This window comes from Hirundo rustica, chromosome 21, assembly GCF_015227805.2.
Source record: "Hirundo rustica isolate bHirRus1 chromosome 21, bHirRus1.pri.v3, whole genome shotgun sequence".
In the NCBI taxonomy this organism is placed as follows: Eukaryota; Metazoa; Chordata; class Aves; order Passeriformes; family Hirundinidae; genus Hirundo; species Hirundo rustica.
In genome coordinates this window covers 7,718,058-7,744,842 of record NC_053470.1, presented here as the reverse complement: position 1 = coordinate 7,744,842, position 26,785 = coordinate 7,718,058, and the positions used below count along the sequence as shown (strand labels likewise).

Genomic DNA, 26,785 nt, shown 5'->3' with positions numbered 1-26,785 from the left:
ACCCACTCCTGTGAGTCCTTGCAGACCTCCATGGTCCTGGTCAGCAATGTCCCTGCTGCCTTATCCCATATTCAGTATTGCCTCATCTTGCCAAGCCCTTGCACTGTCCTGCCTGCAGCTGGGAAGGTGCTACACCATGGACATAACCCAAGAGTCTAACCACAGCCCATAGAAATCACTGGGGTTTGAGTTAAGCTTGATTTATGTTTTAGTTTCCAACCTATAAAATGCAAGAAATCACCCCTTTCTTCAGCATTTCCTTCTATCCTTTTTTGGCTGCATGGTACCTTATGAAGAAGTGTATCGTGAAGTAGTCAGTCTAGACTCTATGGTAATAAAACCTGATTTTACTAGAAATAAGCTGTAACGTATTTACAAGCTTTGTGTCTCTGTCCAGTCAAATACCAAGCTTCAACTCAAACTTTGAGAGTGGTCATAACAGTACTGTGTGATTTCTGCGCTCACTGGGATGTGCTTATCAGCAATATTCATTGCAGTTATGTGTACTTTCTTTATTTTTTCACTGTCTCTTTGATCTTTCTCCAAGCTCACAATTCTGTGACCATTTCTGGTTTTATACCCAAGAGCAAAAGCAAATGGGGAGGAATTTGATTAAAGGTTTAGCACAAACTCTTAGATACTGTGTCATTATTAGTAAAAAGCACTTCTCATGAATCAGAATGTTTGCACTGTAAAGTGGATAAAAATATAATAGAATTCACAGATTTACTTAATATTTTTGAAAGAAAAAGAATCCAGTTCTCTGTCGAGATAGTGCCATGGGAACTAAAAAAGAGGCAATTTGTCGTGTTAATCACAGATGTTACTATACAATTTCTTCTATCTAATCTGCTGGGTACAAAACTATTATAATGATTAAATGCTAAAATCTTCATTTACATAACAATAGGGTCATCTTGCAAGCTGTTACTCTCCCATCTCATCGATGAAAAGGAAACTGAAGTGTAGAATTACAGCTCTTATTGGCAAAAAAAAAGGATAAATTTTCAAACTGTATTAAATATATGAGATCCCATCAATACCATCTTTCTCCAACTTCCAGCCACTGGTGCTGTGATCTATTGTGGCATGACTCCAGCTTCACTGGGAATCCTCTCTGGTGAGAGCTTGACCTGTGAGCTGTGCTGTGCTGGCTTCATGCTGGTATTAACTGCATCCAAATCTTTCTACTTTTCCCACGTAACACTGTTTATCTAAGTCATTATGGACACACTGATACAGTGGATGTAGCAGTCTTATACATTTCCTTAGTACAATTTCGTAGCTAGGTTTGTGTTATTAATTGGTTCTTAAACTTAGCTGAGTTTTTGAATGATCAGCCTTTCAAAATTCAGCCTCTAACTACTTGTAGTTGCTCTTAATTTGAAATGTTGGCATGTAAGTTTAAACATCTTCCTCACCACTTTTTTTCTAAAAATACATTGCCATAACTCACTTTTCCAGTCTGTCAAAGGAAGAACTATAATTAACTTTTTTTGACCTAAGCATTATTTGGGAAGTTTAACTAACATGCCACAGAGTCCTTGGTAAGAGAGCTTTTTTTTGGAGGTAAAAGCTCAAAGAAAGAGTTAAGGATGAATCTCTGGGTGATTAAATAAAACACTTTCATGAGGAAAGGACTGTAACTAAAGTGAGGGCATAAAGAACTTACTCCCATTGCAGTCTCATAGCTGCAAGGGGCTTCGAGCACACCACATGCTTTTTCACTTTTAGAGGCCCTCTACGTAACACAAATTAAAACCAGGGCATGCCTTTCCTTAGAACCTGTGCCAGGCATTTTATTTTCATAGGTGTCGACTCTAAAATCATGCTTTCCTCTTACTTATACTTTGATGGAGGTGGAAGAAATGAGTGGAGAAGTGGACTCTGATTACTTGAATAAAAAGTGTTAGTCATTTTGGACCATTTTCTTTCCATCCTGCAGGTTCCTGGCTGACCCTTATACATGGAGTTGGGGGTGGGGAACAACACCAGTCTAGACAGAAGAGGCCAACAACTAGTTGTCCACTCAGGTTTCAGATTATAAATGAAAAATATTCAATTTCTCACAGATGTTTGGCAGCCACTCTGCTTTCACTCTAATCGCAAGCAGGATTTCTTCTGCCTGAAGAATGCAGTGACCGTAGACACACAGAGACACACAGAATAATGATTCCGTCTGCTGTGGTTTAGGTTTATCAACAGTAAGTTTTTGAAAGTGAGATCACTAGGACTATGGTCTTACTAAACTGAAATATTTTGGAGAATAGTACCTTTAACCTATTCAGATTACTGCCAGATCAGTCAGCATTTCAGCATGGGATGACAGTGTTCTCTTCTGCCTGTAAATTGTCCATATTATGACTTCACCTCTTAAATTTCCTCAAGAGGTTGATTTTCACCAGAAGTGCAGTTTTTTTCCAAGCTGTATTCAGCTTAACCATATCATAATTTAGGAATCTAATTTGTTCTATGTTCTTTCTGGGGGCTGGGAAGGGACCTTGGGGTCCTTCCATCCTGGGGAAGGCACACAGCAAAGCTGCATGAGGTAGCTGTCGAGCTGGGCATGTGTCTCAGGGTGGGCAGCCAGCACCACTGATGGCTCCACTGATGCTGCTGCAGCAGAAGCTTGCATTCCAGGCTGATGAGCTGTGAGGCAGTCATGAACTGTGCCTTGCCCATGTGAGGAGAGATCACTCCTCAATGAAATACTTCCCTTTCTGAAGTGAGAATATGAAAATCGGATTGCATTGAGTGCTGCAAAAGGTGTTTCTGGCAAAGAAATAGCAATGCTACACCGGACTGAGGCTAATTCTATTAGAAAACTGTCTGACAAATTAAATATGTCTCAAACTGACACAAAAAACAAGCTATGGAAACTTTATATTAATCAGTGGGGGTATTTTTTTATTTAATGCAGCAGTTCAGGACTGATTCATTCTTTTAGGTGCAGTAGGATGTGATATTGTGTATCTTGTGAAAACAGCTGTTGCCTTTGTGCTTGTGTTCAGGAACCAGATAACTTTAATGATTCACGCCTCATAGCATTTATAGACAGGAGCTGCTGCGCTGCATGTTTTGGGGTGAGGTCCAGTAGGGGCTGCAAGGACATTTATGATAAATACTGAGGATTCTGGTAAATTCAGAATTGTTCTTCCTGCTGAGGAGATGGAGTAGGAAGGGAAAGAGTTTTCCTATTATGCCTCAAAAGTGCAGAATAACTTTTGGCTGCAGCCCTATAAATTCTCCTTCATAGGAGAGGTACAGTGAAGGATTAAATGAGGTCATGCTTTCATCTCCCTGGCACCTACTTCATCCCAGTGTGCAATGGGCTGATAAGAACAGAGCTCTGTATCAAAAGTGTGTAATGGGGAAGAGGAGGGAAGAGTGGAACCATAAGGGAGAGGTGGAAGGAGAGTTTCAGATCCTTAGCACCTCCCTCATGGAGAGAAGTCACAGTAGTTCAGAGCAGTCAGTCTTCTGAGGAGACATTTGCTTTGTGCTGCTCATGCAGTGTCCTGATAGCAGTGAATTACTGGGGGAATGGCTGAGAATTCAAAGAGCTCAGATGCAAACCGTCTCTTAACTTGATTTTCCATTGCTTACGTTAATCTTCCATTTTATGAATGGAGGCAGTTGCTCTACCCAGGACAGGAAATCAAATGTATTACTTTTCAAGGAGGGATGGCACAAGTCCAAACACATCTAACAGAGGAAGGAAGCAATATTATCAGCCTTTCTGGCCCATTGATAAAACCATGGAAGGAAATCATTCAGCTTTAAATGAGGAAAAGGAAGTCTGAGATAAAATTCAGAAGTTGCCTTGGGAGTTTTCATATCACATCAATGAAAAAGTCACATTCAATTAGCCAAGCATTCCAGTCTGTATGAAGGGCTTTATTTGTGACATCAAAGCAGAACTACTTAGGGTTTGTGACAAGCTTCTCCACACTGGATCAGTCGACATTCTTCTGGCCTGTTTACTTGATCAGATACCTTTTCTCTAAGCTCTTCTTTATGGGGAAAAAAAAAACCAACAACAACAACAAACCCCCCCCCCACAAACAAACAAACAAATAAAAACACCACCAACCAAACCCACCCACACCCTGCTGCAGCCTTCTAATTAGCTGGATTTAGCACTGTTGGGATTGTTGGAGTAGCTCAAGGAAATCGGGGGGAAAAGAGAGTCTGACAATGTTTCCTTAGGTCAATACTCTGTGATAATTCGAGATATAGTAAGTTAATTTCAGACTAAATCTTGAGATGTAGAACAAAATACACATTCCGACAATATCAAAACATTGCAGTATTTCAGTCATATGGGGAGTTAGGAATTTGGTAAACACACATTTTTCTTTAGATGCAGAGATCCTGGTTAATACCTGTCTCTTCCTGCTATATTAATTAATTGTTGAACATCCATCAAGACAAAAAGAAAACCGTAGTTCTTATAGAATACAGAAGAGTTGTTTTCCATCTGTCAAAATGTGATAATCCTGCTTGCTGATCATTTTTCAGGCAAAAGAGGTAGAGACCTAAGCATTCAATCATCCCATGCAATCTCCAGTGGAGTCAAGATAAGCTCTATTGGAAAGACAAATCCCGCAGACCTTGGCCCAGTCAAGTGATTTCCTGCTCTAACAAGCTGCTACAAAGTATTTTAACTTATTTTGGTGCATATTCAGACTGCCTCCCACTTGTGGTTGTCTGTAATGCAGGGCAGGACACTAAAATGGAAAGGGATCACATCTGGGCAGTCTCCAAACAAGCTGAAATAATCATAGATATGGTATAGAGGAGATCTTTGCATAATTTATAGGTGTAATGTATCACATACATACATATGTGTGTGTGTCCCCTGATTTTTCAGCTTAAACAGTGAACAAACTGCCATTAAGGAACTTCTCAAAATGCTTTAAAAAAACAAAACCAAAACAAAACACAACACAAATTACACACTGAATTTCTGATTACATGATTTACCCTTGACTGAAAAAAAAACATACTTAACCTCCAAAACGCTGATCCTAAAGTAGCTCCTCGTTTGAGTTTGTTTCATTCATATGTGCACAGCTTTTTTCAGCTGTGATGTTTCGTAAGGCTCAACACAAAAATGTACTTTGATATAGCACAGGTTTTGGTCTTTATTTAGGTGCACAGCTTTTTTCAGCTCTGATGTTTTGTAAGGCTCAACACAAAAATGTACTTCGTTATAGCACAGGTTTTGGTCTTTATTTAGGTCAAATTACAATTGAATCTGACAGTAGGAAATAGGTTAATTGCTTTAGACTCAATTTAACAAGCTTTAGCTTTTGTATAAAAACACTTTTGTTATGGAAAAAAAATAACAGTCTTTTCTAGGTAAAGGAGGAGGGATACTTAGTTTTCAGCATCATGATACAAAAAGTTTTGTTTTTAATTTTTATGGAGAGACAATTCAGTCCACTGATAATATTACCACAAATCCAAAAGGAAAGATCCAGTCTTTCATCTCTCAGGAAACCAAGAATTAGGGAACCTTGCTGTATACTGTGTAGGGAATACAGAGAATTTTAGTAGAGGAAAGTATATGGAAAGGCCAGTGTGGAAGAGTCAGAAAAGCCTATTTTTCCCAAGAATCCAATCAATAAAAAGAGAACCTGCAAGCTTTTAACATGGATGAAGCATTAAAATGTTTTTTTCCAAAGCATTTTTCCTAGGGAATGTTAATAAGTTCTAACTGTGGATAGAAAGGTTCCTCAGAGATGCTGGAGAATGGCCAAGAGGCTTAGTGGGCAGTGGGAGTGTATAAGTAAGAAAACAACTAGAATTAAAAAAAAAAAAAGTTATTTTGGTTTCCATATTCTTTTACAAGATTTAAGGTCTGACTGGAAATGTATTTTTTTTTTTACCTAAAATACTTAGCAATTCATAGGACTCTGTTGATTTCAGATATGTATAATTAGAACTAAAAAGCTTTTCAGTGACAGAATGCTTCATAAAGGCTTTTCAGTCAGAAGAATTCCATATTTGTTTCCCATTTGCATTGCTATAGGAAACCGTCATGCTATCTTTATATTTGCATGTGCATGCATCTATGTGCATACAGCGAATTTAGAAATACACTAACCCTGGAGGGATGCTGAATATATTGGGACTGAAGATGAGAGAAAGACAAACTGCCTGATAACTGAAGAAACAGTTCATTTTACTCTCTGCAGGCAGGCAGGAAAGGGAGTGCAACGTAAGCAAGACATTTCATTTGTGGTTGAATCCACAGATGAGCTATTGTAGAAAGTATTCTCCAAAACATGCTTACATGGGAGGTGGGGCACGTGGTACTGATTAGATTTAGTACCAGCAGGGCGGGTTTATTACACACAAACACTACGGTTTGAAAGCTGCAAACGTGTCTCTGTGTTGGGAGGCTGTTCCTTTAGCATTCCCTGCCTTACTGGGAATTCATGGGGCTCTGCTCCTTCTCAGAAAGGGCTCAGCACCTTTTAGCTTTGGCCAGTGCTATAGCTAGGAAGATTCAAAGCTAGAGACTGTTTTCTTTTAACAGTCAAACATGCTGGAAAACAAAGGAGAAAGCATGCCTCACATTCCACTGAAGTCAGTGGTTTCTGTCTCTTTTTGCACTTCAGATCACTTCCAGTCCCCTTTGGCAGGAGAGGAAGAGTCTGTGGTAGAGTCTGTGTTGTCTGCCTTCACCCATGGGTAAAATATAGTACTTATGTTTTGGGAAAGTGTAGTTAAAAAAAAAAAAAAAAAAAGCCTAAGAAGGAGGAGAGAGGAGAGGAGAGGAGAGGAGAGGAGAGGAGAGGAGAGGAGAGGAGAGGAGAGGAGAGGAGAGGAGAGGAGAGGAGAGGAGAGGAGAGGAGAGGAGAGGAGAGGAGAGGAGAGGAGAGGAGAGGAGAGGAGAGGAGAGGAGAGGAGAGGAGAGGAGAGGAGAGGAGAGGAGAGGAGAATATTGTTCAATTAATAAATTACCATTTGTCTATAAACTTCCATTCTCAAAGGAGTAGACATTACATGCACCTACTCTAAGCCTAAAATTCTTAATAATTTAATTTGTTTTAAATTGTACCACTGAGCCATCCACACTGGTACACTTAGCATACAACTGACTTGCTTTAAAATTCACAGAAATGTATCTGGAAGCTAATCTAGTCTATGTCACGCTTCTAAAAATTTATTACCATTTCATACAAGCATCTCATTGCTGTAAAGAATCCTAACAAGCTGCTTAAGAAAACACTTAAGGTAACTTAAGAAAATCAACAGAATGCTTCTTTTTCTAGAATCTTATCCTCTAAACCTTCTTTAATGTAAACCAATTTTTCCAAGCCATGTTTTCATTATAGTTCAAATCTTCACTGGGATGTAAATGAAGATCCAATTTCTCGTGCCTGTTTAAATATTTCTGACCTTGAAAGTCAGACAGACCTGTAAAGCAAGTGACACTCAAGTTTTTCACAGGAGGAGGCAGAGGGAACCTACAGGCAGGTGGATGGATAGAGGGGACACTCCCTGACAGCACAGAAATGGGATTGAGGAGCCCCTGTGCATTTTACCTCACAGAGCCTTTGCAATCTCCTGACCTTACTGTCTGAATTTTAATTGTGTCAGAATTTCTAGTTCAGAGTTTGTTTATAGCACTGGTTTCTTTTTCTCGATAGTTGTTCAAGGTTGTGACAATCTGCCTAAAAATAAAAAATGAGAGTAAGTCCCTTGTGCACATTTCTGGCTCCTTTCTCAAATGAGATCAGGCAGAGATAACTGACACCGGTACTTGGAGTCTTGGTTGGATATAGAACATTGCTGAATACACCAGGGCACCAGGGATTGCTGCTCTGTGTGCACAAGAGCTCTGGGATTCCTCCTGGCAAAGGACTGGTCCTGTAACCCGGGTGAAGCTGCTGGGAAGAGATCTGCTCTTTTCACAACTCTGTGAGAGCAGGAGTCGAAGTTTGTACTCAGTGTGCACACACACCTTTGCCTTCTGTCTCAAGAATGGTTTGAATAACAAGCAGGAATCTTCACTAGAGACACAAACATCACTCCTTTCTGTTTGATTACTCACAAGTTCACAACATCATTTCATCAAAGATCTACCAGACTGCAACAGGCACCCCACTTGGACTCCATGAGGCTGCTGGTTCTTTTGCTCTCCCATTTATAGAGCCCTGTGCTTGGAATGAAATTATTTAGGTTACTGGTAATTACTGTTACTAATTTTGCAGAGGGATGCAGTTGGTGTTGGGAAGCCTGAGGACTTGGCTGAGCTAGTGGTTGCCAGAGGTAAAAAGAGTTTGTGAGAATGACTTTAGATAAAGTTTTGTAACAGTAAAGCTTTTAAATCCTTACCAGACCTTTCAAGACCAGCCTGAAAGGTTTTACAGTCTTTGAAAATATGAAAGCTTCCAGGTCCCCATCTAAGGTGAATAAAGGTGCTCCAAGTTTTGGTAGTTCTGGGACAAGAAATTTGGATGCCTGCTAGCCAGGGTCTTGTTCCATGGATCAGTACATTGAACATGAACGCTCGGAGAGCTGAGCCACACCTGGCTCCGTGGCTGTGTCTGCAGGAGGACGAACTCATCTTCCTGTCTCTCACTGCACACTCCTGGAAAGCAGAGTAACTCGACCGCTGCAAACGCTGTCCTTTGGACGGTGCGGTGACCAGCGGCGCCACGAGGTGACCGATGGTGACGTCATCGGCGGGACTCACCGGGCCGTGACGTCAGCGCCGCCTGTGGGTGACGAGGGGAACGGCCCCGGGGCCGCGGCATGGCGGGCGTGAGGGCAGCGGCCCGGGGACCGCCCCGGCTCCGGCTCCGGCACCGGCTCCGGCACCGGCTCCGGGACCGGCTCCGGCCCCGCCTCGTCCCCAGCCGCCGTGGGCAGCGACACCTCCCGCTGCCCCGTGCAGCCCGGCCCGGGACACCGCAGGGATGAGGCAGCCGCAGCTTGTCTGGGCAACCTGTGCCAGCGCTTCAGCGCCACCAGTTCCAAACTTCTAATCTAAACCTACCAGCTTTTGGTTTTGATGCCCTGGGGAGGCTGAGCTGGAACACAGACTAGACAGAGCTAAGAGAATAAAGTGGATATGTATTAAAAGGCATTTAGGGTACACCTTGGGCAGGACAAGAGCCTGGGCAGGGCTACACCCAAAATTGACTTAAAATGGTCACAAAATGGACACAAAACGGGCGACTGGTCAAGGGGTCTCACACTTCTATAAGTTTTGGTCCATTTGCATATTGGGGTTTAATTTCCAATTACAGCTTCAGATTATGAAGTCCCATCCTTCTTGTTTTCTCTCTTCAGCCCGACCTTGTTTGTGCTTTTGGACCTGAAAACTTGTACCAGTTGTCCTTGGTGTGCAGGAGGAAAAGGATTTGTTTTGTGTCCCTGCTGTGTGCAGAGAGCTGAGTGACCCTGAGTGTGAGCTCAGAGCTGCACCCCTGGGCAGCACAGAATGTGAAAATATGAAAGATAAAACTTAAGGCATCAGTTGAAAACCCTTACCCCTTGTCCTGTCACAACAGGTCCTGCTAAAAAGCCTGTCCCCATCTTTCTTATAATCCCTCTTTCAGACCTCTTTACTGGAAGGCAGCAGAGCCTTTTTTTTTTTTTTTCTCCAAACTGAACAATCCCAACTCTCAGCCTCTCCTCGCGGAATATGTGTCTGTCTTTCAATTGCTCTGTCTTTTCTATATTCAGTGAATTTAAAGATCAGGATCAGTAAGTTCAGCAGAAAACTCACCCTTCTTTACTTGAATGATGGAGACATAGGTTATCTGCTGTTTGACTGTTCATTTTCACCACAGTTTCCCCTTTAAAAATCCTGGAGCTTAGTGATGCTTTTATGCACTTCACTGACTTTATTATTACCCACTGGAATATACTTTCAAACCAATTTTTTCAGGATGTAACTTGATCTACTGTTTTCATTACCTTCACTCCTGGTGCTTATCTCCTACAGTTCATAAAACATCTGTTTGGATGAGCACAGTTCTGTTCTCTCAGCTCTTCAGAGGTATTGTAGGACTGTCTTCAATTCCCACATTTTCTTCTTACACATTTTTGTGTGGTGATTTCATCAACCCTCAGTTTCAAAGCTTGCCTGTGCTCTGATGTTTTTCAGGTCCACCTCTCCATTTCTAAGCACTTTCCTATCACATAATGTTGGTTCATTTCCTGTTGAGTATCTTCTTTACCACAGTCCTCCCAGTTGCTCAACCCTGTAATAACACGCTGCTCCCTTCATCGAGTATTCATATTTCACTGCTTCATGCAAAACATTCCCTAATAACACTTCTAATAAACATGTTTGTTCTTTCCCCACAGCTATGACTCTCTAGGGTCACTCCCCAGCCCTGACTGTTGTAACATCTTCCACAATTTCCATCATCAGCTGAAATTTCCCTCTCCCTTCTCCCCCCATAGTTTATACAAAATGTATTTGTTGTCTCATTGAAGTCAAATAATTACCTAATGAAATGAAGAGGATTTTAAGATTTCTTTAACAAGCAAATGTGGCGACACTTTGAACTGACCTGTTCTGAAAATTTATCTCCAAAGCTTATCTGGGACTGCTTTGAATGGAGTAAAATGGAACAGTTATTTGTACTTGATCTCAGCGTATCCCATTGGATACAATTACCACTTCAATATACAGCAAGTCCTGTTTTTCTTTAAAAAACAAGGGAGGTATTTATCAGCTTGAGAGTCATTGCATTCCCTCCGGTTCTGGTATGGCAGAAATCTGAGGATGAGTGGTCAGCTGAGAGTCCCCATGGGCCTGTAACAAGCACAGGTTCTGCCCAGGTCCCCCTTTTGTGCTGGGAGCTGGCCAAAACAGGCTTTCTTAAGTCCACTGGAGTTTAGTAAATCCCAAATCCAGCTTTAGCATTACTCTTTAATCCAGCCTATAAGTCAAACACCTGAGACCTACTCCCAGTTCTCATTAAAATCAACAGATCAAATCTTTGAGTTCTCATTGAGCTCTTGCTCAGGCAGAACCCTCAAACACTGAGTCATGATCCAGTTTCACAAGAATCCCATTAATCAGAGTCTGCCTGGATTTGGCCAGTGTCAGTTGCTTCCCTTGTTTTAGGAGACAGTTCATCAAACTTCTGTCCATCTGGGAACGTTACTGCACTCTCTGCTAATTGTATCAGCAGCTGAGAGTCCTGTCTTTCACAAGCACCCCTCACTGTTCACAAAGAATGTTCTTAGAGAGCAGCCTGGCCTCAAGACAGCCTTTAGCAGCCTGAAAGCTGAAGCTGTGGCTTCTGTCCTGGAGGGAATGAGACCTGCCGAAGCCTTGGCACTCAGCTGGACTTTGGGAGCAGGGATGCTGCGTGTGCAGAGCACCGTGCTGGCTGAGGAGCCTCACAGCAGCAGCCGAGCTGCCAGCTTAATTCAACCACGGACACACGGATCGGTGCTTTGGGCTCCGCTCAATAGAATGGCAACAGAAATTGGGGAGGTTTGCCTTCTGCTGCCCCCTGGACTTGCCTTCAGTGCTGGGGACAACGCTGCAGTGAGATTTTTGAGGCTGCAGGGTTCGAGTGTTACCATTCCAGGGACGTAATGGATATCACTGCATTGAGCCAATAAATTAAGAAGTGTTGTAGTTTGTTGGGTTCTTTTAATAGACAGTGTTCAATGGAAATCTGGCAGTGTTAATTGCATAATCTTAGATGAAAATAAAATATAATCCGTTGAAAGTTACAAATCCATTCATCCAAGTCCAGCAAGACTTTGCAAAACTAAGGACTGTTCATTTCATCAAGGATAATCAGGACCTGTGGGCCTAATTTTAGTCTGCGACTGAGGCCATTAGAAATGTCAGAGTTTGCTGTGACACGGAGCAAGGTTCATTTGAAAAGTGGCCTGGGTAAAATGCAGCCTGTCCTCATTTTTTCATAGGTCTTAATACAAATGTGCATGATTGTCACATGAGGGTTCTGTGAAAATGTGAACTCTTCACCTCACTGGAGAAGGAATTCTATTTTCATTCGGTGGTCATTCCTTGCCCAGTGTCAAATAATTTACAATAAAAATCTGTGCAGTTTGGCAGTGATTCTGAAATTATTCAGTGCTTTGTTATCAATGGCTGAGAACAGAAGAAAATATAGCCTAACCCAGATGGCTTAATGCATTTCCGAAATCCTTTATACATCCTTACTCAGTGAATATATTTTTCGATTTTTTGAGTAAACTTGACTGAAGTTCTAAAGCAGTCACTTGCAAGAATTGCTCCATACAAACAGAGATGCACACAGCGCTCTTGGCTATTTAATTGTGGGTACATTTTAAATTCATTTTCCCTGGGGAGATGCGCAGCACCAGCGCCTGGAAAGGCCGCGGACATCGATGGCGCAGGGCCAGCCCCGGGCGCCGCCGGACCTGCTTTGCGGCCGGACCGCTCCGGGGCACGGCGATCCGGCGGAAAGCTTTCGGCGCGGGACGCGCGGCCGGAAGCGACGGAGCCGTGCACTTCCGCCGCCCTCCCGCCTCGCCGCCCCATGGCCGCGTCCGTGGTGAGTGCGGGCCGGGCCGGGAACCGGCGGGAGCCGCGGCCAGGGCCGGGGGAGCGCGGGCTGTGCGCTCGGGAGGTGCCGCGTCAGGGATGGCGGCCGTGGGAGCGCGGGGAGGCCGCCGGGGCTGTCCCGGCTCCGTGAGGGACGGCGCGGGCAGCGCGGCAGCGCCTCGGCGCGGGGCGCGGGCGGGGGTCACCGCCACCCTCCCCAGGGTCCCGGGGCGCGGCGGGGGCCGCGTGTGGCGGCCTCGGCAGCCTCGTGCTTTAGGGGGCTTTAGGGCAGACGCGAGCTCAGCGAGGCCGTCGGCAGCGGCCCTGGGGGTTGGAAGCTTCTTGGAGTTGCGGCCGGAGTCTTCGAGAAGTTGATTTTGGGGATGGTTGGTTGGGTGTGTTTGTTGTTGGTGTGGGGTTTTTTTTGTTTGTTTGTTTTTTGTTTGGTTGTATGTTTTTTTTTTTTATTCTTCAATTACGGCTTTCCTGTTAAAAGCTTGGAAGGAGGGTTTCTGAGTGAAGTGGTTGGACGTTGGAACCCGAAAGAACTGGGGCCGTCTCCATCCTGGGAGATGTCCAGACGTGGCAGGAGGCAGGACAGAGGGCACGGAGCTGTCAGATGTAGCCTGGAAGGTGGATCCACCTTTGGAGTCAGCTCTGCTTTGAAAAGGGATTAGGGCCAGATGGCCTCCAGAAGTTTATTCCAGCCTAAATTGCTCACAGAGTTTAAAACTGTTTGCTGGTTATGGCTGTAAAAACTTGCCAAACCCGACAGAGCTTCTTTCTTATTAAACTGCCACTGCAGCCACCCCAACGACTCATTCCAGTCTCTGATACTTCTGCAGTGCCCTCGCTGATGCCCATTCCCTCTGCTGGGAGTGAGGGAAGGCTTGGGGAGGGTTTGTGTGCAGTGTGAGCTGCCTGAGGGCACAGCAGGCACAGCTGCACTCTGTTCCCGGGGCAGGGCTGACACTCCTGTCACTCCTGTCTGCAGAGTTTCTCTGGGCACTTTCTGGCATTGGGAATTGCTAGGAAAGGTAGGAGAATGGAGAGAGAGCAGTTTGTGTCCTTGCAGGAGGAGAGAAAAGAGTGCACAGAAATGAGTTTGGCTTTGTTGAATAAGCAGGGATGATTTGATAGGCCTTTGTTTATGAATATTGGATTATTAGAATATTAGATTATGAGTATTTCTTGTGTTAGTACTGGACGAATTCTAGTGGTTCTGGAGGATATTCAGTAAAAGCAGCCAAGAAAATACAAGCAGTGCAATGGCTCAGCACAGACTGAGCTGCAGATACTGAGATAATACTGAAGTAGGACGATGATAAATAACAGCATTTTAAACAATTGATGATAAGAGAACCAAATGCAGCTTTATGGCTGTATGGACAGGAGATTCAGGATTTGCTTTTGGGGATGTTCCAGTTCAGGGTCTGTAAGGGATCAAAGGCCAGACAGATGAACAAACTGAGCAAATAACATAGGGAGATCACAGTGCACTGGTGGCACAACAAAGGCTGTTACTGGGGATGAATAAAAATAGAGGGATGTGAGGAGGATGATGAGGTGTGAGAAGTGTTTGCTTTTGACCTGTGGATGTAGTACGGATCAGTACTGCAAGGAATACATCCAGATGTTGTTCTCTCTCTTACTATATTTATATTTCTATATGTAAAGGGATGTTAAAAATGAGATCAGGATGGCGGTGTGATGGGGTTCTTGCTCATTCTCAGGAGTACATAAATAAATCTTGTTCCTCAACTTTATTTCAGAACAGCCGTCACAGCAACAACTGTTTTCTTTGTATAACTGCATGGCCACACTATCTGCAGCCAGCTGTAGCCCATTTCCCAATGGAAATATTTGCAATTTAAATACAATAACTAGATCAGCATTCAACACTAATGCTGAAACTGTCACCTGCCTAACAGCTGGTACTTCTGCAAGTAGAAATTAATAAATAGAATAGATCAGAATAAATTTCAGCATTATTTGATGTCATCTTTTGGTGGGGACGAAAAAGACCAGTTAAAGTGATTTGCAGGAGAAATTGAGTCAATGATTGGGTTGCAAAACTAAAGAAATTTGATATGATTTCTTCCCTCCAGGATTTCAAAACCTATGTGGATCAAGCTTGTAGAGCTGCAGATGAGTTTGTCAACATTTACTATGAGACAATGGACAAAAGAAGAAGGGTATGTACTATTTTGACAATGTTAAAACTGTCCTGGCACTCTCTGTTTTAGCTGTCATCACACAGAGAGCATTGGTTACCATGTGCTGTATTGGCTGTGCCAGAGCATTTTGTGCTCCTGTGCAGCCTTGCTATAAAAGGGGCTGCTCAGAAGTGCCTTAGGCTTCTCATGACCCTCATTCACTTGGTGTGCAGCTGTGTCCTACAGCTACAGGAATTGGTCAGTACAGGGAAGCAGAACTTGCTTTGTTTTCCCTTGAAGTGAGGATTTAGCTTCCTTTTCCCCAAACTTCTTTCACTAGCAGTTACCACTTTTGTTTCTGGGTACCATGTGAAAAACATTTTCACCAAAAGAGAGCCTTGGAGAGCAGTCTTTGGTATTTGAAATGTACTGTAGTTGTAATTTAATAACTAGAAGTTTGTGTAAAAGTACCAGCAGTGCCGTGGTGCTTCACAGTCTCTTTGCACATGAGTAGGTTGGACAGGGATGTGTCAACACCTTAAAGGAGAGCTGGGCACTTAATCAGCTGGGACAACTTAGCAACATTTGGGAGGTTCTGGTATGCTGCTATCCTTTTCAAGTTTCACCTGTTCCTGGTCTTGTTCACTTCTTTTTTTAAACCTGAAATTAAAATTTCCTGACCTAAACTGTGTTGTGTGCACACTCTCCCCCTCAGAAGAAAAAAAAGAAAATCAGTGACAAATTTACTGTGGAAAGGTAGCACTGTCCTTTTGTTAGCAGCCACTTCAGTTCTGTCATTACCTTTGCTAAAGGGATATTATCAAAGTTGGAGACATGAGTCACTGTGGCACTCATAAAGTAAAATGCATCTGTTAGTTTTAATTCTTGGTCAGGAGCAGTGGTTGTTAAAAGGAGCTGCTGTTTTAGGACGGCATTTCATCTGTCAGAGTAGCAGAAGAAATCAGTAACTCACAGTGTAAGTTTTGTATGTTGTCCATTGTGTGCTTACATGTTTTCCCTAAATGTGTGTTTTCATCATCATCCAGGCTTTAACCAGACTGTATCTGGACAAAGCAACATTAGTTTGGAATGGTAATGCAGTGTCTGGGCAAGAAGAACTAAATAAGTTTTTTGAAATGTTGCCATCAAGTGAATTCCAGGTTAATGTGTTGGACTGCCAGCCTGTTCACGGTAAGGTTGTATTATAATTTACTTAGTTATTTTTCATTTTTTTACAACTATTGCAAGTGAGCAATTATAATAGTGCTTAATAATTCCTTTGGAATAAGCTTAGAGAAAATACTGAGGGTTGCAATGTCAATTTGTGCTTAAATAAAGCACAAATCAAGAGATGCAGCACTTTTTTTACACTTTTTTTTTTTCATATCTGGAGAAACATTTTAAAGACTTTTTTTTTGTTTAGATCATATTCAGACGTGATCTGTTTTCATGTATGGAAAAACTCTGGCTTATCAGGTTATGTTGTGCTTGGGAGACCCCTATGGAGGCCTCTTGTACTGACCTGCAGTATAATGTAGAACAAATTGTTATTAACCTGTGTGTACTTTGATTTCTTTATGTCTAGAATAGCCGTTAAGTTCTTTAGATTTCTGATTAACAACTCCTAAAGAAAGGCTCACGTAATTGAGAAGTTAATAAATTGCTTCTAACGGTCATTTTGGGAATATAAGTAAGGGGAAAGCCTGTGGTCAAACACACTTGCTTTGCTCTGCTGTGAAAGAAAAACAAAAACAATTTCTAATAACCGGGGGGAAAGTATATGCAAGTTGCTAAATATCTCTGTGTGTACATCTCAAGTAATGAGAGGTTATTGTGAGCACCAGCTGAGGTGTTTGTCAGTGCTCTAAAAGGAGGAGCAGGAGGTGAAAATGGCAAAGCCATTGTCAAGCCGTGTTGGCGAACCCGCCGCTGTCTGTGTAGAAACGCTGCACCAGAGCTGCGCTCCCTGCCTCTACCCAGCCCTTAGCCTGGCGCAGCGTAACCGCAGTTGAACCAAGCTTCTGTGTGCATTTCCTGCCTCTTTACCTGCTAGTCTTTGTTTGAGTTGTTTTCTTCATCATTTCATACCTCCTTGTGAAGAGCAAGCTACTCAAGGCCAGACAACAGTCCTCGTGGTGACGAGCGGGACTGTCAAATTTGATGGGGATAAGCAGCGCTACTTCAATCAGAACTTCCTGCTGACGGCACAGGCCACCCCCACCAACACCGTGTGGAAGATCGCCGGGGACTGCTTCCGCTTCCAGGACTGGGCCAGTTAGCAGGGCCTGGCGCGGGCACTGAGTGACCTCTCGTCCGGCTCCCCGGGGCAGGCAGCCCTTGCCACGCGGCCGACGCGCGCTCCTTGTGCTGCGCCTGACGTTACGGACGGTCAAACGCGCGTCCGGGGCTCCATTCCAGTGACCGCGGCTTTAGTAATAAAATGTGAGAGGTTGCTCGTGTTAGTTGAATTTAGTAAAGTGCTGAAGGCAGTGAGCTGTATTCGAATCATTCCCAAAATGCCTTACATGCAGCTGTGCTGCCGCTGCTGAGTGCTCAAACTGTTCTGTTGGAACGCAAAATCCTATTCGTATACAATTCTGACCAAACGTAAATTTGTTTTGACTTGAAAAGATCTGTTTTTACTGTAGCATCGTCTTTCTTTTGAAGAAGATGCTTGTGGCTTGAAGTTGTCATTTTGAAAGCTCCCTACTCCTGGTTGTAAGAGGCTGGGAAGGATTGCTATGGTTTACTACTGTTAGTGAAAGGAGCAAACAGAGCTCCCAAGTTTGTAATCTCTCAGTCCATTGGAAAGGTAACGTTTACCTTCTCTGATGCCAAAGGACTATTTATCTTTGGGTTTCCTTTTGGTCTGAGCTTCCCAGAGTTTGGTTGTTAATTCCATGGATTGATATGTAGGGCATGCTGAATGATTCGGAGCTCCCGTGCCAATAACTCTTGACATGCATGTGAAGGACTTCATAGTGATTCTTTTTCTTTTGAAATAGTGGCCTAGAAATAGGTCACACATATGATTTCTGTTGGCTTTAATTCTGCATTCTGTTGCTATGAGGCTTGGGTTATTTTCCCACATGAAGTCTGCAAGTTTTGAATCCTTTCTGTCTTTTCAGGAAACATGGTAATTAAAAAGTGGCACTGAGAGTGTGCATTACTGTGAAGCCTTCAATTTTTCTCATCAGTACTGTTATTCAGAACAGGTGCTTGCATTATTTTCAATTGAGAACAGCAGCTCTGCACCACTAACACTATCTTCCTCTCATGCAGATTTTGACTGTATTTTTCATGTTATTTTTAAACATTGCCTTTAATTATTGATTCTGGGGGGTTTGTGTGTCTTGCTTTAAATTTGTAGTTTAAAACTTCCAGCTGCTTTGAAACACCTTTCAAGACTGTAAGTTACGAGGGTCCACCTGAACTTTGGAACTTAAGAGCAAATCTGAGTAGCAGCTTTGTTTCAAACTGGTGCATTTCTGTTTTAAGCTGAGTAAAACAAAAAAGCAAACCCAAAATGTGGCTGTGTAGCTGTATCCCCGAGCATACGCTTTTCAGTTCCTTGTTTGTATCTGAAAATACAGGAGGGGAGCTTGTAACTCTCATCTTAACCCATGTTTCAGTGACAACAGAAGTCTGAAAGCAGTTCCAACTGCAGCTCACTTGTGACTTCAGTGGAGAAAACGGTGGAAATGAGCAATATCTCACTTGTGTAAAACATCATAAAGCATCTGTAGTTTGCCATGTAATCCCAGAAAGCTATGGGATGTTTAGCTGACATGAGTGGTTTTATTTCCTTTTCAGGCCCTCTAGTCTTTACACCATGTAAGTTAGAATTAGTAACCTCTGTTCAGAGGCTGTTTGTGGTCAGAACTGTTGTGTACCTATTTTTCAGGCTGAAGAATTTGAATTCCTGCAGAACAGTGCAAGAACAGAATTTTTGCAATCTGTAAATACTGTAAATACATTGTTATTTCTGTATGTAGTGAAGAAAGGATCATTCTATTTAATTACTGTTTGTTCTTAAGAGAATATGTGATGTTCATATATTTGTATTTCCTCTACAAGATTGAAAAGAAGATGTAACCTAAGCATGCCTGTAACTGGTACAGCATTGTTGAGCTGTGACACTGGCGTGGTGTATTCTCCTGGCTGTTTAACTTGCTGTTGATTGTGTAAGTGGTGTTACAGATCTGCTTTGCATACACAAAACAGGTTTTGCCTTTCCAAATGCAGCAATGGGTGCAGCTGTGGCATTGGCTTGTTGGACTTTGAAGGCGGTCACCAGAACACACACTTATATCAGTACCTGATAAGCTTGTGCTGTGAATAAGTGCTTATTGGATATTTTTATCCAAGTTTGAATTTGTATAATAGTTTTTTAGCTTTTTCTAGGCAGACTGGGAGATTCAAAATATACGAGGCAATGTTTCAATCAATCAGATGTTATTCTCAATTATTTTTCACGCTGTTTAAATGCAAGCTGCTTTGAAATCTCACTTTTTCAATTTATATTAAAAAAACTGACCAAACAAAAAAAACCCACCACTACCTGGAACATGACTGAGGAAGATAACTTAACTGGCCTAGCTGGACAAACCCAGTTAAAACTCTTAGTAAGATCTGTAGATGGAGTAGGGCTGGGTATGCACACCCAGGGGTTTTGTAGGGAAATTTATTGGAACACAATTGCTTCAGGCCAGGGAGAGGGGCCAGTTACTCCTGCCTATTTCCATCTCTTCAATGAGGATCACACGGGGTGATTCCGTACTACCATAATTAGCTCTTGCTCTTTATAACTGAAAATGCTGGTTTGCAAAATATTTTTATCAATTATACTAAGTGAGAGTGTAGCTGTTAGAGTCAGGTGGTGGTTTTACAATGGAGTAACTAATGGCACAAACAAAAAAATCTCTTTGTTACTAGCTCTGTGCTGCTTGTTAATATTCTGTGCTGATATTAGCAGAGAACACAAAAATGCTTTCATTTCATTTCATTTCTGTACAAACCCATCCAGCTGGTTTAGCGTGACCATTGCTGACTCTACTGCAATACCCAAAATTTACAATGGGCATCTATAAAATGAATATGTACTCCAAACACTGACCTGGAGTTAATGCTTCCATTTTTTTGTTTGAGACCAAATTACTCCTGTAGAACCAGTCAGTGAAACAAAGCCAGCTGAAGAGCTAAGTACTTCCACGTATGAAATTGTAGCAACTGAAGACCTGAGATATCTTCTTTTTTGTGTATGTTCCCTGTATTGTCTCTAGCCATCACTGCTTTTCTGTTGCTCTGTTCTTTTGGCATACTACAGTTAAATTGATTTAAAATGCCTATGTTGGAGAAAAGGGATTTGTTCTGATGGTATGAATGGTTTGTTCTGATATGCCTGTGCTTCCTTAACCTGTCTGGAGAAAAGCACATTATAAAGAAATGCTGTTTTACCAGTAGAATAACTTTCCACACTTGAATATATTTTGTAAATTTTTGAAGTTGTTTAAGACCTCTTGTAAGATTAATTTTAAAAAATGAAAACAAATGTGAAAAAAAACCCACCAAAAAACCCCCAAACCTACCGGTTACTCTACCTTTTTTTTTATTATTATTAGAAATTTTCATAGCTTGTTCTTATGATATTAAAAGTGCAAGAAATAATTTGTGGTTTCCATTATCTTTACTACTTGTGTTGTAGGTGTGAGTTCTGATTGTTGCCAAGGGGTGCTGGGGCACTGTGGAACAGGCTGGCAGCTCTGTCAGGGTAAAATGTGTCTGGAATAAGCCTATGGCAAAAGCCTTGCCAAGGGCACTCTCAAGCAGTAAATGCTATTTCAAAATAACATAACCCTCTAAAACGTACTAAAGTTTAGACTCTTCTCCAACACATACCTGGATGAAGTCAGACAAAATTTGAGCCAGATCCTTGGGTTGGAAATATTTTCACTGAGAACATGTTGTGCTTCTGCCGTTTCCAGCCTGAGCCTTCCACCCCGTGACATAGCTGTCAATCCTCCAAAGTGACACAAGGGAGCATCCTACAGCAACAATGAACAATGAAATGCTGCCCCACCAACAGCACTGAGGTCACATCACAAGGTGTAATACAAACAGATCTCAAAGAAAAAGGTGTTCAACTGAGATCTAAAGATGGTTTATGAGAGAGGTCTGTGTGCACAAGTAATCATGGAATGGTTTTGTTTGAAGGGATCTCAAAGTTCATCTGGTTCCAAGCCCCTGCCATGGGCCAGGTTGTCCAGGACCCCGTCCTTGAACACCTCCAGGGATGAGGCGTTCAGAATGTCTCTGTGTCTCTGGGCACCTCACCAAATTCACATTAAAGAATTTCTTCCCAACAGCTCAACTCAATTTCTCCCTTTCAGTTTAAAAGTGTTCCCCTTTGGCCTCACCTGCCCGTGTGGTTCCTCCCAAGCTCCCTCTAGGACTGACAGGGAGCAGTGTGTAATGCAGGTATTTAATGTGGAGCTGAAGAACAACTCTCACTGTGTCACATGAGCCACTGCCCAAGAACAGAACAATTTCTCAAATCCAGGTTTTAAAAAGAACAAGGAAAAAAACCAAAAAAGTCCCAAGGTGAGAGTTGTCCTGTTCCAGAAGAATCTGGTGTGTTCTGGGATGAAGGTAAAGGCTTGGGGAAATAATTTCCATCAGCTGTGCAGGGGTGAGACACGTGTTTTGTTTTGAACATGGGGACGGAGGAGCCCTGGTTTAATGATTAAATGCCATTTAAATGCCACTCAGAAGGCAGAAGGTAAAGTAGGGCAGGCAGCTCTAGAGAATGGTGATCCATTCTTCATGTTCACTCCTGAGGGAGCACAGTAAGTAATAGGCTGTTTTATATCTAGTAGGAAAAGTTTAGGTTCATTGTTTAAAACAATTAAAAATCCTAGAGACAACTCCCAGGGCTGGAACAACATGTGGACTGAAGTCATAATTTCAATTGAACTGTTAGAAGTAGTCCAGAACTGTTTGAAATGGAAGTGTCTTTTCTGTGTTTTAAAAAAGTAAAACTTGTATGACACCTTCTTGCTTTAGCATTTAAATTGATGAGAGGTCTCTTGGAGTGATGGGCATTCCTGCTCAGGGTCTGGATGCTCGGAAATAACAGAGATAACAGAGGTGCTGGGCAAACTTCTGCTCTTGGAGACATGTGAGGGTAAATGCAGAAATAAGCAGGTGTGGCAAACAGAGTGGCCTCTGGCAGCTCTGGTAGTGGTCTTCATTAACCTGGTTATTGGTGTTTCAAAATGGGAGAACAAGGGGAAAACTCAATGGTTTGTGGCGTATTTTTGGTTTCATTGTTTGGTGCTTTAGTTGTCTTACGCTTTAAAAGTGCAGGTGAAGTCTGTGAGGATCAGACACTGCGGCCAGAGCTCTGTTTGTCTAAATTAATTAGCACTGGTCCAATGTCAAGGCTACATGCTTCCAACCAAAGACAATTTTGGATAAATTACCTGTGATTATCAGCTTCATTAGAACACTTCATCCATTTAGAATGGGTTTCATTTTCTTCAAAACGTGTTTCTCCCCAGTAAAGGTGAAGCAAGATTCAACCTATTACATCACCCAGTAGCAAAGCAATAGTGCAACCAGTACCCCATTTCTGTCAGAACTCATTCAAATTAAATTCTGTGAAAAAGGCTAAGTACAAATGTCTGTGTAATAAATTCAGCCCTGGTCCTCCGTGGCTGATGTACTCCTGTCATAAAGCAATCACTAACACACTTTGCAGCAGCTCTGAGTTAACTGGAAATGTGTTTTATTAATCCAGGTGAGTTCACACAGTTTTAATCTGAATTGTTTGCAATTCCATGTAACAGTGACTGCAAGTTTTGCTGATTGCATTTTGTAGATGATGTTTGTACCATCTGATGCAAAAAACCCACCAGATTTATGATTTTTAAGCTTCGAGTGTGTAAATTTTAGCCTTCAAAAAGCCAGTTGCTTTACTGTCATGTAAAGAGAGCTTAGCCATTGGGCAGGCTCAGTATGAACAAAAAGAAACCCCACCACAAACAAAAAAATCCACAACTAAACAAAGCCAACGTACAAACGAACAAAAACCCCAACACACCAGAACCAAATACATAATGAAAATTTATTTCTTGTTTTGCATGTAACTGCAGAACAACACTAATTTATTGTTAGAATACAACATAGTTATTTGAAGCTATTGTTCTGAGATGTGGTGGATATGGTCTCTCTTTTTTTTTTTTTTTTTTTTTTTTTCTTTTTTTTTTTGCTACTGCAAATGAGTGACCCACATTCTGAACTGTTGTGTTCCTTTTCCAGCCTGCAGTGTGCTGGGAATTGCAGTTGGTGCTGGGGAGCTGGCAGGCTCCCTGCGGGTTATGCTGGGCGTTGTCAGGGGCACTGCGACTGCAGGGGGTGGTTAAACACCACCTCACCTGCTCCTAGGGGAGGAACTCCTTCCTCTCCCTCTTTACACTTTTCCCCCCCCCCCCCCCCTTTCAAGCCACTTCACGATATCTGCCTGTTACGGATGTAATGAAGTGTCCTGTGTCGTGTGCAGGACCCTGCCAGCCCCACCCACGGGTCTGTGCCAAGGCTGTTCCTCACAGGCTTCGTTGAAGTGTCATTGACTGAGGCTCTGAAGACTTCCAGTGGCAGAGATCTGGGGTGACTGGTTCAGTATTTAGTAAGGAATTGGTTTGAAATCCCAAATCATCCATTTCACTTTGTGCTCTCCTCCTTCCCTGGGGCCAGCTCTTGGTGCCTTTGGCAGGGTAACTGTGCATGAAGCTGCAGGTTAATCATCTCGTGCCATTCCACTCTCATCTCCCCTCACAGCTGAAGCTTTCTTCAACAGTCCCCCTGTTGTAGTTACAACTCTGCCTTTCTCTACACAGACCCTGTCCTTTGAGGTAGGGGGCCTGAATATAATCTTACACTTATGCCCAAACTGGATTGTGCTTCTCTTTGAACTTGTTTCCTCAGTCTTACAAGGGTGATTTAAAATTCTTAACCTGCTTTCTGAAGAACCTTCAGCAGTACATGAACCTCTCTCTCACATTTCAGTCCCATGGTGTATGTCCTTTCAGCCCAGCGCAAGATAAACAGCATCTGTAACATCTGTAACCATCACATAATGATTTTGAATTCATTTACTATCTCTTCATCTGCATCCTAGTTCCTTCTTTTTTTAATGGCAAGAATTAAACGCTCTTGCTCATTCTGTTTCTCCACCACGAGCTCTGTCACAAGAAGGATTTAGAATCCATTAAAGTGAAGGATAAAGTTCTTGCCCAGCTGCAAGGTATTTGCAAACAATCCCCATAGTTGAAGGCAGCCTGATGTAATCCTTCCCCTTCTCCAAAGGTGCTTGAAAAGCTGATGATGTAGCAAATTGTCTTTTGCAGTACATCCAGCTCTAGTTCAACCCTCCCAACAAAAACCAGGCCCAGCAGAGGCTCAGTTTTTATTCCCTGAAGCATGGACTCACTTTGTCTGTAAGGCAGGCTGTTTCAGACAGAATGTGAGGCACAGAACAGAACGAGAGAGCTTGTGCAATACAAAAATCTTCCAGAACACAAACTTGCTGAACATTTAAACTTGTATTCCACTTTTGAAATGTTAACATTAGGTATGTGTGTATATATATTTTGAAAATAGCGATCCTCAGTCAACCAAGACACAGAAGATAAAATACAATTCATATGAATACATTCATGGCTTAAAAAAAATAGTCTTAGAACCTGCTGACAGACTCGAGTATCTTTCTCACATGTATTTCACTTTAGTGATGCTAACAGGCTGACTAAAGGCTATTTAATAGAGAGCAGTTTTAAAACGTGGAAAAATTGGTAACATGGCTCAGGACCAAGTAATTTTACAAGTTTCTACTGATACAGGAAGTATTACCTGTTGTCAATAAACGACGGTGTGTGTCTTTTAAAAAAAATAATTTTTAGAACAGCTATTTCCTTGTTTCTTTTAGTGACTCTTGTAGTTCCATGCACAACTGGATTCCATCACCTTTACATACCAGATTTTCCTTCTCTCTTTTCCCTCGGGGGTTCTCAGAAGGTGAGCTGGCAGTGTTCTGCACTAGCCAGAGAAAATGATGCATGGTGAAGTCTGAAACTGGTCCCCAGGAGAAGGGATGGTTTACCTGGAGAGTGTAGAGCCATCATTTATTTTTGCCTAAGTCTATTTTAACTGGAAAATAAAAATACATATACATGCAGAAAAGGAAAAACTTGTCCTGAAATTGCAAGCTCGTGTGTTCAAGAGAAGCAATGTACAAAATCTTGTACCTTCTGTACAGTGACAATACCAAATAATTTTTTTTAACCATCATATACACAACACAAATATTATGAATAGAAATCTATAAATACTTTCAAATGAATTTGCAATATAGAGCAGTTGAGGGCCACAGCTGTACAAAATGTAAGCAACATATATAAAATGACTAAGAAAGTGCAAAGTAGAACAGTATCAAGAGCCTCCACTTTTTACAGCACTTATGGTTCAAGTGTGAAGAGCTGGCAGGGATGCAGGAGCTCAGTTACCATTCCAAAGAAGACAGTACAGGATTTGCCACACATATTGTTAAATTCTATCTTCCTCCTTCTTCACATCTGTGACTTCCAGTTAATAAGAGAACATTTTTATAATGAATTTCTGTAAAGAGTGATTTGTCCCTATTTACAAGTTCACAGGAAACAAAGATACCCTGGCCACAGACTACTTCTCTGTGAGTAAAACAAGACTAGACCGGGAAACTCCTGTTGGTTTCTGGTTGCCTTGTCATGCTTACCACAGTTAAAAGGTGAACGGAAATACCTTCCAGAAAGGAATGCAGACACTTCAAACCTGATCCTCTAAGTTATGTCCAGGCAGCCTGTACAAGTACTCACATGTACGTGAAGGTCTAGAGAATCAGCGCCTTAAGAACATCAACCACCTCTCAAAAAACTCCACCAAAACTGCTCTGAGTTTCAAGTCTCTTTAGAAACCACTGCCATCAGTTTCACAGCTGTTTGCCAGTCCAGATGCAAGTTCTGCATTCAGGCACTGATTTCTCATCAGTAACCCTGGAGCAGTGCAAGTCTTTGTTTTCTTTCACACTCTGGGTCCAGTGGAAAGCTCTGCTTGAATTAAAATGCAGTGGCAATTAAAAACCTATTTGGTGAGTTGGAAGTTGAAACAGTTAATTCAATGCTCTTGAATGAAATTTCTTATAACTTGTTTTCAGAAAGCTTTTCAGTTCACCTTTATTTCAGTAAGTGTACTTTCTATTCTTTTGTAGGCACTGTAAATATTCAAGATATTGATGTGCAGAAGAATCCGTCCATTTTCAAGCAGTGCATTATCAGTGATCTCTAGCAAGTTCTTGACTACTGCTGTTGTCTTGGTTTTGTTTCTAACTGGAGGAGGGTAGACATCAGATACTCCTTTTCCCTCCTTGCTAGAGGGAAGTATCTTACTATGACAGAAGAATCATCACAATTACATTATTTTTTCCTCTTTGGAATACAGGCCAGACTTCAGCACAAGTTAAAGGGCAGTTGTAAGCAGTCTGAATATGCTGGAGAAACAACAAAATTACCTGGTCACACTGCTGCACATAATGATGTCTGTCTCAAACCTGGAGATGATCACACAAAACTCTATGAAGACCATCAGTGTCTAATCACTAATAATTAAGAATTTGAAGTCTAAGATAGTCTCTGTTTTACTTGATAGAGATTATAGGAAGTCATCCATTTGGTGTATTTTTGGAATGTGTGATATCTACAGTATACACAGACATCCAAAGCTGAGGCATGAGAAGGAACTACCTGCACAACTGCCAGGTCAGCAGAGCTGTTTATTTGCCTCCATACATTCTTTCAATGTCGTTGAGGTAGTGGTTCTTCAGTTCTTTCCTTTTCAGCTTGAAAGCATCTGTCACCAACCCAGTCTCAGGGGTCCACGGTTCAGGGCTCAGCCGGACCTTGATAGGGATTTCAAACCTTTCTAATTTCACTGCAGGGACAAGAACAAAGAAAAGCATGACTGTGATTACAAAGCCAATTGAAATACTAATTCAAGTTCCCTGAAAATCTGG

At 42.2% G+C, this 26,785-nt stretch overlaps 2 protein-coding genes across 8 annotated transcripts in view; one reads left to right on the top strand and one right to left on the bottom strand.

The window, feature by feature from the left end:
- NXT2 (nuclear transport factor 2 like export factor 2) overlaps window positions 1–20,160 on the top strand; it is a 30,997-nt gene extending 10,837 nt beyond the window's left edge. The window contains exons 1-4 of one of the 3 annotated variants that reach the window (XM_040084151.2): window positions 12,456–12,536; window positions 14,635–14,721; window positions 15,729–15,873; window positions 16,783–20,160. In XM_040084151.2, coding sequence (XP_039940085.1) covers window positions 12,522–12,536; window positions 14,635–14,721; window positions 15,729–15,873; window positions 16,783–16,961 — 426 coding nt within the window. In that variant the 5' untranslated portion in view covers window positions 12,456–12,521 and the 3' untranslated portion in view covers window positions 16,962–20,160. Of the gene's footprint in view, window positions 1–12,455; window positions 12,537–14,616; window positions 14,722–15,728; window positions 15,874–16,782 lie in introns of those variants that run through there. The other 2 variants (XM_040084152.2, XM_040084150.2) reach the window with 2 other exon arrangements.
- A 2,316-nt stretch (window positions 20,161–22,476) lies between these two features.
- The window catches only part of ACSL4 (acyl-CoA synthetase long chain family member 4), a 34,092-nt gene continuing 29,783 nt past the window's right edge, over window positions 22,477–26,785 (bottom strand). For 4 of the 5 annotated variants that reach the window (XM_040084251.2, XM_040084250.2, XM_058423227.1 and 1 more), the window contains one exon: window positions 22,477–26,703. In XM_040084251.2, the coding sequence (XP_039940185.1) occupies window positions 26,546–26,703 (158 nt within the window). In that variant the 3' untranslated portion in view covers window positions 22,477–26,545. The remainder of the gene's footprint in view (window positions 26,704–26,785) is intronic. The other variant, XM_040084254.2, reaches the window with a different exon arrangement.